This window comes from Artemia franciscana, chromosome 13, assembly GCF_032884065.1.
Source record: "Artemia franciscana chromosome 13, ASM3288406v1, whole genome shotgun sequence".
Taxonomy (NCBI): Eukaryota; Metazoa; Arthropoda; class Branchiopoda; order Anostraca; family Artemiidae; genus Artemia; species Artemia franciscana.
The window spans coordinates 25,662,873-25,680,436 of record NC_088875.1 but is presented as its reverse complement, the minus strand read 5'-3'; the positions used below and the strand labels follow the sequence as shown (position 1 = coordinate 25,680,436).

The 17,564-nt window shown below is 37.1% G+C and overlaps 1 protein-coding gene across 2 annotated transcripts in view; it reads left to right on the top strand.

Moving 5' to 3' along the window:
• LOC136034716 (titin-like) overlaps positions 1–17,188 on the top strand; it is a 49,493-nt gene extending 32,305 nt beyond the window's left edge. For both annotated transcript variants that reach the window (XM_065716075.1, XM_065716076.1), the window contains exons 6-8: positions 482–638; positions 12,378–12,483; positions 16,959–17,188. In XM_065716075.1, the coding sequence (XP_065572147.1) occupies positions 482–638; positions 12,378–12,483; positions 16,959–17,098 (403 nt within the window). In that variant the 3' untranslated portion in view covers positions 17,099–17,188. The remainder of the gene's footprint in view (positions 1–481; positions 639–12,377; positions 12,484–16,958) is intronic.
• The last annotated feature ends 376 nt before the right edge of the window (positions 17,189–17,564 follow it).

Here is a 17,564-nt window from a genome sequence, read left to right as displayed (position 1 = left end):
CTTTAAGACTTGAAATTCAGATTATAAGGCATAGAGTTGCTTTCCATATGGAAAAAAGACTCCCAAGGCGGACAATAAACCTTAAATGGCAACATTTTAACAAATCAACTAAATACGAATGTTTTGTAGACGAAAAACGTCACCCGGCTTTTCTAAAAATATTACATGGTATCCAAAATGATTGTGTTCAATTATTATTAATAACAGAAAAGAAATGAAATCAGAGAAAGGCTTAGTATTTCATATGAGTTTTATCGTATTAATATGTACTTCTAACTAGAATGTTTAAAAAAAGCTGTTTTCTAAAATTTGTCTTCAAGAAATGTAGCACAGCAACTTGTGGAGCGTGATACATTTGCTATATGAATAATAAATTATATCTATTTGATCCCTGGATGCTAGTAGACCATAGACCAATAGCCCACGCGCTGTAAAGGTAAATTCCTTGGATGAATGTCAGTAAATGCAGCGTAAATTTCAGGATAACTGGAAATACCAGCCAAGCGAAGCGAGTAGTCTTTGCTGATAATGTCAGGCCCGGAGAGGGAACTTCACCTTCTTGTGGTGAAGATATGCCATCGCCATCTCCACCTATGAGAAAACGAAAAAGAAGAAAGAAGAAGACACCTTCTCCTCCCGTAAGTGTATTTTTTTTAACTGCCTAATATTGATAAACGTATAGCGTATAAGGACAGAAGTTTACTGTAACTACCCTGTAGAACTCATTTTTATGTCAGTCTGCTGTAAAAGGCTGGAACTGTTCCAGTGTTGTCGGATGGCTTTAGATTCCCTCTCCACAAGGGGTCCAGTGGAAAGGGATTCTAGATCTAAAAAAAAATTTGGTGTCCTATATATTATAAGTATTGTTATAAAGAGCAGAGGGTTGAGGACAGGGAAGCCCCTCCCCCCTGACTTACGGAGTTTTTTTTTCGCTTTAAGTTTGAATGTTGCTCTTTACAACATTATAATATTTAAGAAAAAATAAATAATTTGATTTCTGTTCGTTTTTCTTACTCAGGATTACCATAAATGGAAGGATGGCTACCCTCCCCCCTCAAACCCTGCACTTTTAGTCAAAATTTAACATTTAAACAAAAATGCTTTGAGGAAAAGAGCTCATTTAGTGTACTTGCTTTTGAAAATGAAGGTAAAATTTAAAATGTAAACTATCAAATTAAACTATCGTCCCCTAAATATGAGAGTTTTTACCTCCTCGGGTCTCGTACTTCCAAGAAAAAGGAGAAATTTCATACTCTGCTGCGGATAGTACCTTCGGGTCTCTCATACATATTGAATTTCATAGCATAGTTTCCACCAAGATGGCAGCCGTTTTTTTTTTAAAAATAAGCAGAATTTCATGTGCTAATTGCTTTTGATGAGTAACTTTGTATTAATAAATTTTGTTTATTCAGAATAATTATGAATAATATATTTTGTCTTTGTGTATTTTATAATCGGAATTTTTTAGAGTTTCGGTTTCTATTGACAAGGGGTGCTCTTTACTTACAGTTTCTTATTACGAGTCGTTTGACCCAAAGAGATCTTGAATATGAAGGAGGGTTGCTAATCCTTTCTTCATCTCCCCTTTTTTACATTCAAGTTTAATATTCATAAAACAACGCGTCAGAAAAGATATTCATCCCCCCCCCAAAAAAAAATGCGCGAATATCGAAAATTATCTACAGGTTCTCGAGTCTCACGGTTTTAACGGCAGATTCTTAAGGCAGAACAAACCTGTTGTATAGGGACCTACGCCTTAGATACCAGCTGAGGGGCGACTCCCCCCGGCAAGCAGGAAGACATTAATGATTGTATATAAACAGGAAATGAGAAAAAGCAACATTTGAACTCACTGGAAACAAAGGTTCTAGTAGCACTTACTAACCCCCCCCCCCCAAAAAAAAAAAAAATCTGGCGACTCTTATGATACACTCCCACTTTTCCACCTCTGTGGAGGTATGTATGGTATTGTAATCTTTTATTCTGCATAGGAAATATTGTCGCGATGAGAGGGGTTCTAATCCCCCCCCATAACCAATAATAAAGGCGTACACAAAAAATATTCCTGGGAGTCAAGAGGGTTAAGATATCATTCCCCCTCTCAGTTGGATAAAGTATAAAATAAACATAAGAAAAATTTTTCTGCAATAAAAAGGAAGCTATCGCCCTGCATTACCATTACTCAGTCTTAGTCTACCCGAATGGATATGAGATATTATTCCTAACTACCCCCCCCCCCCTCCTCACATATATATCCTTTTCAATATTTCACGGAGAGTTAACACATTTTGGGCATTGAAATTCACTCTTTTTTGACAACTCCCCCCCCCCGCCTATTCTTTGTAATTGCTAATGCGCAACTATACATCACTAATCATAATTTTATGAAATATTAAGTGAATCAACTTAGTTAAATCAAAGCAATGAGATAAATGTCTATATTAACCATTTATCTTGTATAGACAAGACCATATATCCGTTCATGCCATATTAACCATTTATCTTCTATCTTATACTAGCTGTTGGGGTGGCGCTTCGCGCCCCCCAAGCCCCCCCGCGCGCGTAAGTCGTTACGCGCCATATTAGTTACGCGCCATTGTAGTTGTGTCCCTGTGTCCCACCTGTGAATATAGATAGATTTATATATGTGTTTCAAACTACGTAAAAATTGCGAATATACAACATTCTTGGCTTTCCCATTGTCTATCCATATACAAAGCCGTATGTACTAATAATGACGTCATATGCAAACGCTCTTTTTACAATACAAATTAACTACGTAAAACTTGTGAATATACAACAGTCTTCGCTGTCCCATTGTCTGTGCGTATTAATAGATTGTCAGGTTTACCGACCCTCAAAGATGCAACATACAATTGTACATTGGTAAAGCAATCTGTATTAAGATCTATACCGCATTTTTCTAGTGATTGCCCTTGAGCTTTGTTGATGGTGGTTGCAAATGCTAATCGAATTGGGAATTGCAATCTTTTAAATTGAAAAAAACAGATCCGTTGGAATCATGGGAATGCGAGGAATAAGAACAGCCTCACCCTCATAAGGCCCTATCAAGATTGTGGCCTCTATTAGGTTTTCCATTGTTTTTTTTTACGGCAAGTCGCGTGCCATTGCAAAGCTTTGGTGGGTTGATATTTCTTAAAAGTATTATTGGTACGCCTATTTTTAGTTGTAGCACGTGTGGTGGAAACCCTGAAGGATCTATGGAATTTAAAAATTCAGATGGATAATTAACCGCTTCATTTGGTTCCAAAATACAAATTAACTGCGTAAAACTTGCGAATATACAACATTCTTCGCTGTCCAATTGTCGCTGCATATAAATAGATTGTCAGGTTTACCGACCTTCGAACATGCAACGTACAATTGTCCATGGGAAAAACAATCAGTATTAAGATCTATACCACATTTTTCTAATGATTGACCTTGAGCTTTGTTAATGGTGATTGAAAATGCTAATCGAATTGGGATTTGCAATCTTTTAAATTGAAAAGGCAGATCCGTTGGAATCATGGGAATGCGAGGAATAAGAACAGCCTCACCCTCAAAAGGCCCTGTCAAGATTGTGGCCTCTATTAGGTTTTCCATTGTTTTTTTTACGGCAAGTCGAGTGCCATTGCAAAGCTTTGGTGGGTTTATATTTCTTAAAAGTATTATTGGTACGCCTATTTTTAGTTGTAGCACGTGTGGTGGAAACCCTGAAAGATCTATGGAATTTAAAAATTCAGATGGATAATTAACCGCTTCATTTGGTTCCAAAACTGTGTCGACTGACTTGTAAAGGACTGCCTGGTCTCGAATCTTGGTCAAAACAATATTGTTGATTTCGTGGACGTCTATATTTTTGGGTGCGAGAATCGCTCTTTCACTTAGCCATTTATTATTTTTATAATTTTTTAGAATATTCGGAAATACTTTTTCAATCAATTCATTTTTGGACGTCACTAAATTACAGAAATCAGCAGGTAGTTGTATACGTCCTGAAATTGAGGCTACTGGGAGCTTTCCGTTTCCCATTGCCAGCAATTGATCTGAAAATGTTTGACCAGAGTCATCGTTTTGCAATCGGACACGCATATTTGTAGTTAATTTTAATGTTTTTACGTGTGCCCATAAATTATAATTTTTCAGGCAAGCATTCATTTCGTCTGCAGGAGTTGATCTAGGTATTATAGGTAATGTTTGCCTGAAATCTCCCGCAAGCAATATTAATGTGCTGCCAAAGGGTTTCGACTTCCCTCGCAAATCTTTCAAGCATTGATCCAGAGCCTCGAGCGATTTTTTGTGTGCCATTGTGCACTCATCCCAAATAATAAGTTTGCATTGCTGCAATACTTTACCCATCCCAGATGATTTGGAAATATTGCACGTGGGAGTTTCTGTAGAATGCAAGTTCAGAGGCAATTTCAAAGCGGAATGAGCAGTTCTTCCACCAGGCAGCAATGTTGCGGCTATTCCGGACGACGCAATTGCCAACGCTATATCATTTTTTGATCGAATTGATGCCAGAATCAGTTTTATCACAAACGTTTTACCAGTACCTCCTGGCGCTTCCAAAAAGAAAATTTCTCCAACGTTGTTATCGACACAATGCATTATCGTATCATAAATGTCTTTTTGTTCCGACGTTAACTTGGAAATGTTATTTTGTACATACGACAATAGATCACTCGTACTGTAACTTTGTTCACGATCCAATTCTACACATGTCGAAACAGCAGCGATACGGTTAGGTGAAGGCATTCCCAAATCCTGAAGAGGTTTGTTTGCCATCCGTACGCACAAATCTTCTATAACAACTAAAGTGTAGTTATAAATTTCTGATGTAAAACCAAAAGTCATATCTGACGTCTCTAACTGTTTTCGATGGAGTATATCTTCGGACATTTTTGACTTATATTTTTCCCATAACTCTGTAGGAGCTGATGGAGAGCAAATTGTTAAAATGATGCCAAACAATGCACGAATTTGACTTGGGGTTGACGTTTCGCACGCGTCATTGATGCAGTTATCCCAGTGTTGGTCATTCTCCAATAAATTCAGAGCTTGGCATGCACTACGGTAAGTGTCATGTATAGTACCATTTACAGTCCTCAAATACTCAAAGGATGTCGGACCGGGTACATTCACCAAAAGCAGGCGTAGAAAGAAGCATTCATGTTGATTGGGGTGAACGGTGTAGAGTCTTCCTATCGTGGTATCTTTGAAGATGGTAGGTTGGCCGTCGACTGACTTACCCTGTTTTCGACGTTCAAATACTTTATTTTAGTATTCCACGTGTAATACGAAGGCACTTCAGTATACAGCAGTTTTTTTGCAAAAGAATCATTTTTGCAAAGCGAAAAAAAAGCTGTTAATGTTGTATCCGGTGGATTCAGGACTCTTTGTTGCACGTTGGTTTCCGTGAAATAAACACGTTGACCATTCTGTAAATGTACCGCTAAGTGAACAACAGCTGGACTACGTTCATGTATCGGAAATGAAAGAATTCGCTAGATCTTCTTCTATATTGTGGGTAACCATCATTGCCAGTAATTGTGTTTGATACTAAAAGTCGAGGATATTGCTTTGTGCACCTTCCTTTGGCCATGCATGGTGAATTTCGTTCAGTGCACCGCAAGGTCCATGTATTATATTTTTTACAATAATATCATGTAACCCCTTATCGACATTTTTATCAGGTATTTCAGCGGAAATCACATCATCAATTTCGTTCGAAGTATTTTTTTTATGTAGCCAGATTAGTATATGTGCGTGTGGCAAACCTCGTTTTTGCCATTCCACTGAGTACATCCAGCATCGCACTGACCCAAACACTTCAAGTTTTACAATGTAGTTTATCAGTGATTTCAACTTTTGCCGGAAGACACGGGCCGTAATGTCATGCCTATGAACCGCCGATTGTCCTTGAAGTAAAAGCTGCAGTATCTCGTCCCAAGATTGATTACATGTAAATGTAATAAATAAATCTGGACGACCATAGAGACGAACATACGCAATAGCATCTTGAGCATATTCATGCATATGACGGGGACTGCCAGCTAATGACGAAGGTAAAATTGTTAATCTTCCAACGTTTGTGGTATTACCGTCATTTATAACTGCATCTCGCAAATGAATGTATTGTTCAGAGCGGAGCTTGGTCTGATTCAGGCGGATATATAGCAAACGTTCTGATTCAGTTTTAGCATACATATCAACGACGAATTGGTGAAACAATTCACGGCATTTTAAAATATAATTTTCTTCATCCTGCCGAATCATTAGTCTATAGGAATAATAATGCATTGCACTGCATTTCTTATTCATTTCTTTGTTAGTGGCTGGATTCATCAATTTAATATTAAAGTGATAGCCGTCGGCTCCATCCCAAAAAATGACAGGATATTGTAGGGCATCGTAGCATCGATGAGTTTCAGCAATTCTTAACAACTGAGCGTTTCGCTTATGAAGAATAATATCTCGAGGTAAAAACTGATCACCGACCATAACGATTGCCACTTGGTCGATAGTTGGAGCATTGTATCTACGCACATGTTGGCCAGGAGGCGTTTTGTCAGCGGAAATAACAATTTTATGCGTATCAGTAGGCATCAAATCGATGGCTGTTTTGAACAGACGCACTAAATTATTATTTTCGTGGAAAAGATGTTGCAATTGGGAAACGATTGTCCTTTCAACGTTGGGAGAAATTTCGCAACGTGCATTCAATTCAGAATTTCTATCACTGATGAAGTACAATTGTAAAAATTTATGATTCTCGCCTGAGAATGGTAGAAGGGACCCTGCTCTATGATAAATTTGCCCTTTTACTTTGAAAGTAGACATAAATTGATCTGGATTTTCGATTTGGGCTCCAAACGACGTCATTTGGAAACATGAGTTGTATTTTCTGATTTTTGACAAAAAACGCTTAGATTCTGACGTAGTTCCAGTAAGGAAAGTCTTCAATGGCTCTGGTGGTGCAGCCAATAGAGGAAGTTTAACTTTTCCTGAGGCGCAACACATTCCCATTGTTTCACCATTGAATTTCAAGGCCTTGCAATAGGGACAAATTTTAGACATTGTCCCGATTTGAACACATCTACTCAAGCTATAATCATCGACTGGGTTGTACCTGAATGCCAGGCGATAACTTTCAGGTTGCTCTGATTCCTCGGCACGCTTTCTTTTCTTACTTTCTCTATCAGCAGCAAGCCTGATTTCTTGCTGTTCTTGTGATTCCTCGGCACGCTTTCTTTTCTTACTTTCTCTATCAGCAGCAAGCCTGATTTCTTGCTGTTCTTGTAATTCCTCGGCACGCCTTCTTTTTTCACTTTCTCTTTTAGCAGCAAGTCTGCTTCCGCGTTGCTCTGGTAGTTCCTCGGCACGCTTTCTGTTCTTTCTTTCTCTATCAGCCTCAAGCCTGTTTCCTTGCTGTTCTTTTGATTCCTCGGCACGCTTTCTGTTCTTTCTTTCTCTATCAGCCTCAAGCCTGTTTCCTTGCTGTTCTTTTGATTCCTCGGCACGCCTTCTTTTTTCACTTTCTCTTTTAGCAGCAAGTCTGCTTTCGCGTTGCTCGGGTAGTTCCTCGGCACGCTTTCTTTTCTGACTTTCTCTATCAGCAGCAAGTTTTTTGGCATAGACTCTTTGAGCATCTTCATCGGCTTTTGCCATGGTAAGTTCATCAGTCATTGTAAACTTAAACATTAATCGATTTCTACGTGAACATACGTCTTAAATATCTTGAATGACGTCACCGTCAAAGCAAAAATGACGACAACTAATTTCATGACGTCAGTCAACACAGAAACATGACGTCACCTGATCCACAGACAGACAGACAGACAACTTATTTTTATATATATAGATATGTGGCTTCTTGGGAATAAATGCGCCAGAGTGTGGAATTCCTTCCTTTGCTACTGGGAAGCTCAATGTACAGTTTTCGATGCTTTAAATTTTTGGTTATCTCAGACTTTCAATCGATAGCAAATTGGCCCTCAATGGCGCAAAATCTCGTTTGATGGCAGAAAATGCTACTTCCCCGTGCGCAGTTGTGTTGGCCACTGAAAAAAGGCACTACAGATTTTAATTGCCCCTTGAACGAGCCCTCTCCCTATCTTCTAGAACCATTGGCTCGGTGGGATCACCACCAGAGAAGAAAGAAGCAAGTAAATAAACACGCACCCATGGTCTTTTTCTGGGGGAAAAAATCCCATATTCCGCATTTCCTAATGCAAACCTGGGGATTAGGTTTCTCTGATATGTTGAATCTAATGGTTTGATTCTCATTAAGATCACTTGCCTTTTTGGGTGGATTTCTCCCCTATTTCGTAAACCAGGCAAATTTTTCAAGACTCATGGATTTTAATAGGTTACTTTAAACTTAATACGTGTTATATGTATAGAATTAGCTAACAAGCCAATCCTTTTGACGCATTAAGTGTTATCAAAAATCCTTTTTATGGCACTTGGTATTAAAAAATTAATTCTAATCAGTAATTCTGAAAAAATTAGAAAAAATGAGGTATTTTTAACTTACGAACGGGTGATCGGATCTCAATGAAATTTGATGTTTAGAAGGATATCGTGTCTTAGAGCTCTTATTTTAAATCCCGAACGGATCTGGTGACATTGGGGGGAGTTGGGAGGGGGAAACCTAAAACTTGGTAAACACTTAGAGTGGAGGGATCGGGATGAAACTTGGTGGGAAAAATAAACACAAGTCCTAGATAGATGATTGACATAAACGGAACGGATCCGCTCTCTTTGGGGTAGTTGGAGGGGGGGTTATTTCTGAAAAATTAGAAAAATGAGGTATTTTTAACTTACAAACGGGTGATCGGATCTCAATGAAATTTGATATTTAGAAGGATATCGTGGCTCAGAGCTCTTATTTTAAATCCCGACCGGATCTGGTGACATTGGGGGGGGGAGCTCGGAGGGGGAAACCTAAAACTTGGAAAACACTTAGAATGGAGGGATCGGGATGAAACTTGGTGGTAAAAATAATCACGAGTCATAGATACATGATTGACATAACCGGAACGGATCCGCTCTCTTTGGGGTAGTTAGGGGAGGGGTTAATTCTGAAAAATTAGAAAAAATGAGGTATTTTTAACTTACGAACGGGTGATCGGATCTCAATGAAATTTGATATTTAGAAAGATATCGTGTCTCAAAGCTCTTATTTTAAATCCTGACCGGATCTGGTGACATTGGGGGAAGTTTGCGGTGGGGGAACCTAAAATCATTTAAAACACTTAGATTGGAGGGATCGGGATGAAACTTGGTGGGAAAAATAAGCAGAAATACGTGATTTACATAATTGGAACGGATCCGCTCTATTGGGGGGGGGGTTAATTCTGAAAAATAAGAAAAAATGACGTATTTTTAGTTTACGAAGGAGTCATCGGATCTTCATCATACTTCATATTTAGAAGGACTTCGTAACTCAGATCTCTTATTTAAAATCTCTACCGGATCAAGCGCAATTGGGAGGGGGGGAAATCTTAGAAAATACTTAAAGCGGTGAGATCACGATGAAACTGGATGGGAAGAATAGAAACCTGTCTAAGATACGTGACTGACATAACCGGACCGGATCTGCTCTCTTTGGTGGAATTGGGGGGGGGGGGGGTAATTTTGAAAATTGAGGTATTTGTAACTTACGAAAGGGTGACATCTTAATGAAATTTGATATTTAGAAGGATCTTGTGCTTTAAAATTCTAATTTTAAATTCCGACCAGATCCTGTGACATTGGGGGGAGTTGGAGGGGGAAACCGGAATTCTTGGAAAACGTAAAAATTGGGGTATTTTTATCTTACGAATAGATGATCAGATCTTAATGAAATTTGATTTTTAGAAGGAATTCATGTCTCAAAGCTCTTATTTCGAATCCCGACCAGATCTTTTGACATTGGGGGGAGTTGGAGGGGGAAATCTTGGAAAAACACTTTAAGCGGAGGAATCAGGATGAAGCTTGGTGGATAGAATAAACAAATGTCCTTGATACGTAATTGACAGAATCGTATTGGATTCGCTCTCTTTGGGGGAGTTGGAGAGAGGGGTTCAGTGATTTGGCGAGTTTGGTGATTCTGGACGTGCTAGGACGATGAAAATTGGTAGGTGTGTCAGGGAGCTGCACAATTTGGTTTGATAAAGTCGTTTTCCCAGATTCGACCATCTGGGGGGGGGGGCTAAAGGGAGAGGAAAAATTAGAAAAAATTAGTTATTTATAACTTACGAGTGGGTGATCGGATCTTAATGAATTTTGGTGTTTAGAAGGACATCGTGACTCAGAGCTCTTATTTTAAATCTGACCGGCATTAAGCCTCTTATGTTCCTTTTTAATTCAATCTATTGATTCATAGAATTTTGTTAGAGCTCATACCATATGATATCTTGGCTCTTAGCTCTTCTCGCCTCGTCACAAGTGCCATATGAGCTCTTAGCTCTTGTTTTTTAGAATTTTGGTTACAATTAGCTCGAGTCGCTTCTTACTTCCATTTCGTTTCCATGAACTGTTTGATAGTACTCTAGTCAACCCCAAAGTGTTGCATTGGATAATGAATAACATATAATTGCTCGGGGTTTTGCCTGTTTTTTTTTTGGACTTTTTGGGCCATTTAGCCTCCTCCTTGCTTATTAATTTGGCTTGCTTCCTGATATTAGTATAATACATACGGAGTTGAACATTTAATGACTCAGTGTTAATAAGCCGGATACACTTTTTAGGAATTCTCACACTAGCTAATAGCAGTGGATTACCAAATGCTAATAATCATGTAATGACCAGGAGGGGTCCAGACTTGTAGAAAGCCTCCTTTAAATTGGAGACTCCGGGAACTTTTTTCTGTCTAAATCTAGAACTACTAATAAATATGCGAAAAATCTTTCTTACAGTGTGAAAGGTTCATCATACTAACCTTTGAACATAAAATGACTATTTGTTTTTTGTTTGTTCTTTTTTTTTTCATTACTTCGGCTAACATTCCTTCTTTGAAAAAAACCATTTTTCACAGGTCTATTGCTATATAATTCACCAAAAAAAAAATTTTTCTTTGTAAACTATGCTTCCGCAAGGGAAATTGCATCAGTTATAATAAATCACTTTCTTTATTAAAACTTATTTCCCCCTGGTTGTAAGGGCGAAAATATAGACTGGGGAAACCGAACGAAAGCTAAACCCTCTGTTTACCAACATAAATGCAAAAGTCCTCCATAAAATGTCGAATATCCGTTGCGTATCTAGAGGTAAAAGTTCCCCGCTGTACACCAGTCCCTCAAATAAATTCACACCATTTACACACACACAAAAAATGTAAGGGAAAGTTTTGCTTGCCTCCGGTATTTAAGTACTTTCATGAGGTTCAGCAAGAAGGTTCTCCAGATAAAAAGTTTGGGCAAATAATTTGTCTTCTTTCCAAGCTAGTTCTGTGATAGTATCTTAAACTTACTAAAATATGATCAATGGCTATAACACTCATGTGGTATTCACAATCTCTAGAGAGTCCCTAGACTTTCCAATTGAAAAAAAAGTGCCAGTGAATGTCCAGATTTTGATTTGTGTAGGATTATTTAGTCGCTGTAAGACAGTTTCTTGTATCAGTTCAGACAGATTATGCTCCTTTTCCATTCGCTACGAAAAAAAGTTATCCAATCCATCCATTGTTTCGTTTAAACGGTCATTGTAGATTTTGTGGCTACATCTAGCATTTAGCCATACAAAATCCTTCATAAGAAGAAATCATTCATATGTGCCTGATATACATCATTTTCAGATATGTATTTAATAACAGCTGTAGCGACGAAGCTTGATCGACCAATTGTTTTTATGCTGTAAACCTATACTGAAAATGGGTTTAATAGGGTTTATCATTTTGTGGTCTATGAGTTGCCCCTAAAGAGCCTCCAAAACCCGAAAATTTTCCGTTAATTTATTATTTTATTACTCAAATAAAATTGTGTATAAGCAAGTGCATTAAAGTGCTTTTGAATTAGGCGTTCCTGTTTTCTCTCGCAGTAAGGTAGTTCTGCATCCAGGGGGCCCGAATGTCCTTCCAAAATCTCTATTTGATAATTTCTGTTTAACTGCATCCCATCCGCCATCCCCTCTAATATCGGGATATAGCTATAGACTGTATGCACCAGTTTGCCACAGAGATCGAGACTATATACAAAAGTTTGCTGATTTTCTCTCTCTCTCTCTCTCTCTCTCTCTCTCTCTCTCTCTCTCTCTCTCTCTTTCTCTCTCTCTCTCTCTCTCTCTCTCTCCCTCTCTCTCTCTCTCCCTCTCTCTCTCTCGGTTTTTCTCTCTAAACGTTTTACATTTAAAATTCTGGTTGCTATAAGGTTTTGTTTTTTTAACTTTAGGATGATAATATTGATGACTTGAAAGCAGAATTAGCATCGCCTCCTCCTCCTCCTCCTCTAATGGATCTGCCTTTTAGTCAGTTTGTCAAGACTCCATTACCGACTAGTAAGTACTTTTCATTTCATCTTTAAAATTTCCTTTTCCTCTCGCTTTTGTGATGATAAGTTTAATTAAATCTGAACATTTTTATCTTTGGAACAAAACGGGAGAAGTTAAATGGTTTTCTAAGATTTGAGAAAATGTAGGTGGCGGGCTTTATTTTTCTTTCGTTTATTTGGATCTTTTGTCCAGACTCTACAAGTTATTCCAGGTCCGTCCATTCAATTCTAAATATTTTGCAATATACACTCGAAAAGTTTATAACGGGTGATTTTAACACATTGTGTAAAACTAATTTGTAATTTTCAAGTTAGTTTTATTATTTTAAAAGTAGACTTTTTCGTCACGATTTTTTCTTTTATTTCTATTTCATTCCAAAGTATAGGACATTTATATCTAAAAAAAAATTTTAACTCTCAGACTGTAGTTTTTTAAGCAATCTGTTTAGTTTGCTGAAATAATCTTTTAAGTTGATGACTTACGAAATGACTGCTGTACATTCGGAAGAGGTTTTCAAATGTATTTTGAAACATTACAATTTTTTTTCGTTTTGGGTTTCATTTAATTATTTGCAGTATTATCTGTTCTTTTCAAGTTTGACTGAAAGTAAGTTTGATTCAGGTTCGACTCTCATGACTTAATTTCTTCTTGTTATAGATCTGGATATGCCTTTTTACTTTTTTTTTGCAAAAAAGTTATCGTAAGCTTTTTTTAAATTAGGTTGTGATTGCTTTTGACTGAAATAGCTTTGTTTGAATATTTGTAAAGTTTTTATAAGGTTCTCTGCTTTAAGTACTAAAATATTCAACTGCCATTTTAGGAGAACTTCGAATACGCAGCTGAAATTTTGACCAGTTGTAGTTTTTTGCTTTAACTTCTAATAATGTTTTACTAAAAAGAAACGGAGTGAATGTGAGGATACGAATTGAATATTTCCATATGGCCTTCAGTGTTCTATGGGCTGAAGCCATCATGATCCCCATCTTGTGGGTACTTTTTTTCTGTGAGAGTTTAAATTCTTATTTTACGTATTTTTGTTTTTAAACAATGACAAGAATGTGCCCACCTTCATTGTAGGATTATGGGAAGACGTTTGGTCATAATCGACCAAATAAGGCCCTTATTCGGGATAAGGACATTTTAAAAATCGAAAATATCTACCTGTTTTACATATTTATTTAGAGCTATGGTTTCCTGGACTATTGTACCAAAAGTGTATTTCAAAGGTGTTTGATAGCATGTTGCATAACCACGCTTATTATCATTGTTGTGTAGTGGAGTGAAGCTCAGTGTTTGACTGGTTGGTATGGTAATTCGTCTATGAAAATTTCGTCGGAAGGGTGACTTTTAGGCCCAATTTCTTTACGTCGTAGAGTAAAACAAGGGTCAGTTCTTAACCCTGCTATATTTAACCACTTGTCGTATGCTGAGGATATTTCGCTGTTTAGGACAGTTTAATCAGTATAGAATGCAATTAATATATTACCTTCATCTACGAGAAATAGGACTAGAGATTGAACCTACTTAAACAAAATTCATAGTGGCAACAATAATAATGATGTCCAGCGTTATTCAGTTAGGGTGGAACACTGAATATTGTTACTAAAGATTCCGTTAAATACCTTGGGTTGCCAAGGTATGAAATGAAATGAATCAAGGTATGGACCAATAAGAAATGAATGTTTACTAGGAAATAGTATCCCTTAAATATAAGAAAAAAAAATCGAAAATTTTTATATTTTAATTCATTTCTTTTGGTTTGGCTTTGCTTTGCAAAGTCAATAGCCAATAAAGAATTTGATGCTAGTGTCTAAAGTAAAAAGAAAAAATGCTAATGGAAAATCTAAAGCCGTTCTAGCACACAATGACAAAATGAAAGAAGTAAATCTCGGAAACAGCAGGTCTATCGCCATGAGGTAGAAAAAAAAGAAGACAAATAAAATGAATAGTTTGCCTGTAGGCCTACCACAACCGTTTCAGCACCGAAAAGCCTTAATTTGCATGTTCTGAAATTTGAAATCTATCTATATATATATAAAAATAAGTTGTCTGTGTGTGTGTGTCGAGTGACGTCATGTTTGTGTGTCGACTGACGTCATGTTTGTCGACTGACGTCATTATAAGGATTGAGCTGTATGTGTCATGTAGTTGTTTGTCGACTGACGTCATGTTTGTCAACTGATGAAATTACATACCGGGACACAAATGACGACCGGGACACAGGGAATATAAATGACGACCGGGAACCTCAAAGAGAAATTACAGACTGGGACACCCGGACACATATCACGACCGGGACACAGGGAATATAAATGACGACCGGGACATAGGGACACAACTACAACGGGGACGCCGGGGGCACAGGCGGGATATATAAATGACGACCGGGACACAGGGATTGTTCGAATAGAAATTACAGACCGGGACACAAATGACGACCGGGACACAGGGAATATAAATGACGACCGGGACACAGGGAATATAAATGACGACCGGGACACTCAAAGAGAAATTACAAACTGGGATACCGGGACACAGGGAATATAAATGACGACCGGGACACAGGGACACATCATTAGAATAATGAGGTATAGATCTGAATACGGATTGTTTTTCCCGTGGACAATTATATGTTGCATGTTCAAGAGTCAGTAAACCTGACAATCTATTTATATGCACAGACAATGGGACAGCGAAGAATGTTGTATATTCGCATGTTTTACGTAGTTAAAAACATATATATATATCTATCTCTATTCACAGGTGGGACACAGGGACACAACTACAATGGCGCGTAACTAATATGGCGCGTAACGACTTACGCGCGCGGGGGGGGGCTTGGGGGGGCGCGAAGCGCCCCACCAACTAGGTTTTGGGGTGGCGCGAAGCGCCACCCCAACAGCTAGTAGCCTATATTTCTTTGCCTTGTGTACCTGGCCTCAGTAAAAAACTTAAACGACCTTAGTTTAAACATAATATTGAAACTACAACAATCTCGCGAGTTGAGTGTATAGCATTCCTTGCTCTTATTGTATGTTGTGCATTGGCCGCACACACCAGCAATTTGTGAAATGATACATTAAATGCAATGTCATAAATAAAGCTCTCAAGACTCTTGACACTTTTGTTTCTGCTTTAGCAGTGAGTATTTCTGTTCACCCTGAATATTCTGCACAGTTTCAGGAAATGCCATTTGCTTCTAATCATAAAGGTTTTACTCAATAGGCTAAGGAAGCCGTAGAAATAAAAAAAAAAACATATTTTCGCAGATTTAACAATTAACAGAGATACAGGTGGTTTAAATGCTTTTTTTCAGTTTATGATATTAATTACAAGTATGAACCTATTGTCAAAGATTGTAACTCGGTTATGAAAATACCAAGGTATCCGTAGAAAGGATTGTTTCTCAATAGAATAGTAAAGTTCTTCTTCAATTGTTGTCATTATCTTATTGTCAGTTGATTCTTGTGTTGTGTCAGGAGTAGCTCATTGATTGTTAATGTTACTTCCGGGATTTTTAGACGGAATAGGTATTACATATATTGATTTGATTTTGTTTTCTTATTTGTATTCTATTTCGATTTTAAATTCCTCCCTTTTTTAAGCTGTCATGGTTTGATTTCTTTCGCTATTTCAACCCTTAGAATGCCTTGTTGTGTTAGAGGCCAAATATTCGTTTGATTGGTTTTCCTTTTATTTTCCTACTGACCATAGGCTCGTTGCTTTTACTAAAACGAATATTATCACCTATGCATGTCGTGCAACTTTTTGTCTTGGGGATAATGGAAAAACCGAAAATGTTTGCTATGGGAAAGATAGTGAGCAATTTGGCCACTACAGTTAAACTTTATCGCTCCTGTTTGTTAAGAATGTTATCCCTTTGATTCGTAACTATCAACTTATTAATAGTTATTACTGACTATGTTTTTTCTTTCTTTCATTAATTTTAACGGCGATTCTTTGCAGACATAAAATTGGGGTGATAGTAACATGACATATACCAGACAATAAACACTAAGTAAAAGCTGGAATCATAACTACAGCAATTTTACACGTCATCACAACAGTTGACCTCTTCAATTCTGCAAACATAAACTTTTTTTAGTATGTATGTCATGCATCTTTTTCATTGAAATTAATGCCTATTTTATGCATCTACTATCGCTACGTTGTTGTTGTTTTGCTTGACAATAATAGATTTTTTTTTCTAATTTTCTAAGACCATGACAATTCTAAGATAAGATGTAATTTGAATTGCAATCATATGACAGTTGTTGCTGAAAATTGGTCATGTTTCATTTTAAATGGCTGAAATATCGAAGACAAAACCTTTACATGGCCATCTGTCAATGGTCTAAACCGCATCTTTTTTTTTCCATTTTTATCTTTTTTTTCTGTGATTGCTTTGTTTTAGTATTTATTACTTTATTTGTTAGAAATCTACTAACCTATATCTCATTTCTTGTTTATTTTGTTTTTAGAATTCATCGTCTCACCTCTTGAGAGCTCGACTTCTTCAACTGTGTCGCTTCAGTCTCCTCAAATGCCTCAACATGTTCAATCAACTCTTAAATCTGAACAAATCCTAATGAATTTGAATATTTTTGCTGACAAAAATTGATTATCAATTTTGTTTTTTATCTTTTTAGTTTAGTCAGCTATCGTGAAAATTATTGTAATTCTACCGTTTGTATACAAAGTTTTATGTTTATCCTTTACTATACTTATTTATTCTTTTATCGTCGCAGAATTTCTTTTTCCCTTTTTTGTTCAAGATGAAATTGTAAGGCAAATAATGAGTCATTTGAAAAGTTCTACTACTAGGTTTGCAATTAAGTAGAAAATATAGAAGTTAAAATGGGGTTTTTAAGCTTTAAACTTCCCAGAAAATCGCAGATTTTTTAGCTTGTGGATTTTGCGATCTCTACAACTGAGCCTAAAACAGATAGCAAAACGTACTATTAAACTCTAATATAAAAACAAATTAGATTATATTCTGCAAAACGTACTATTAAACTCTATTAAACTACTATTAAACAGATAGCAAAACGTACTATTAAACTCTAATATAAAAACAAATTAGATTC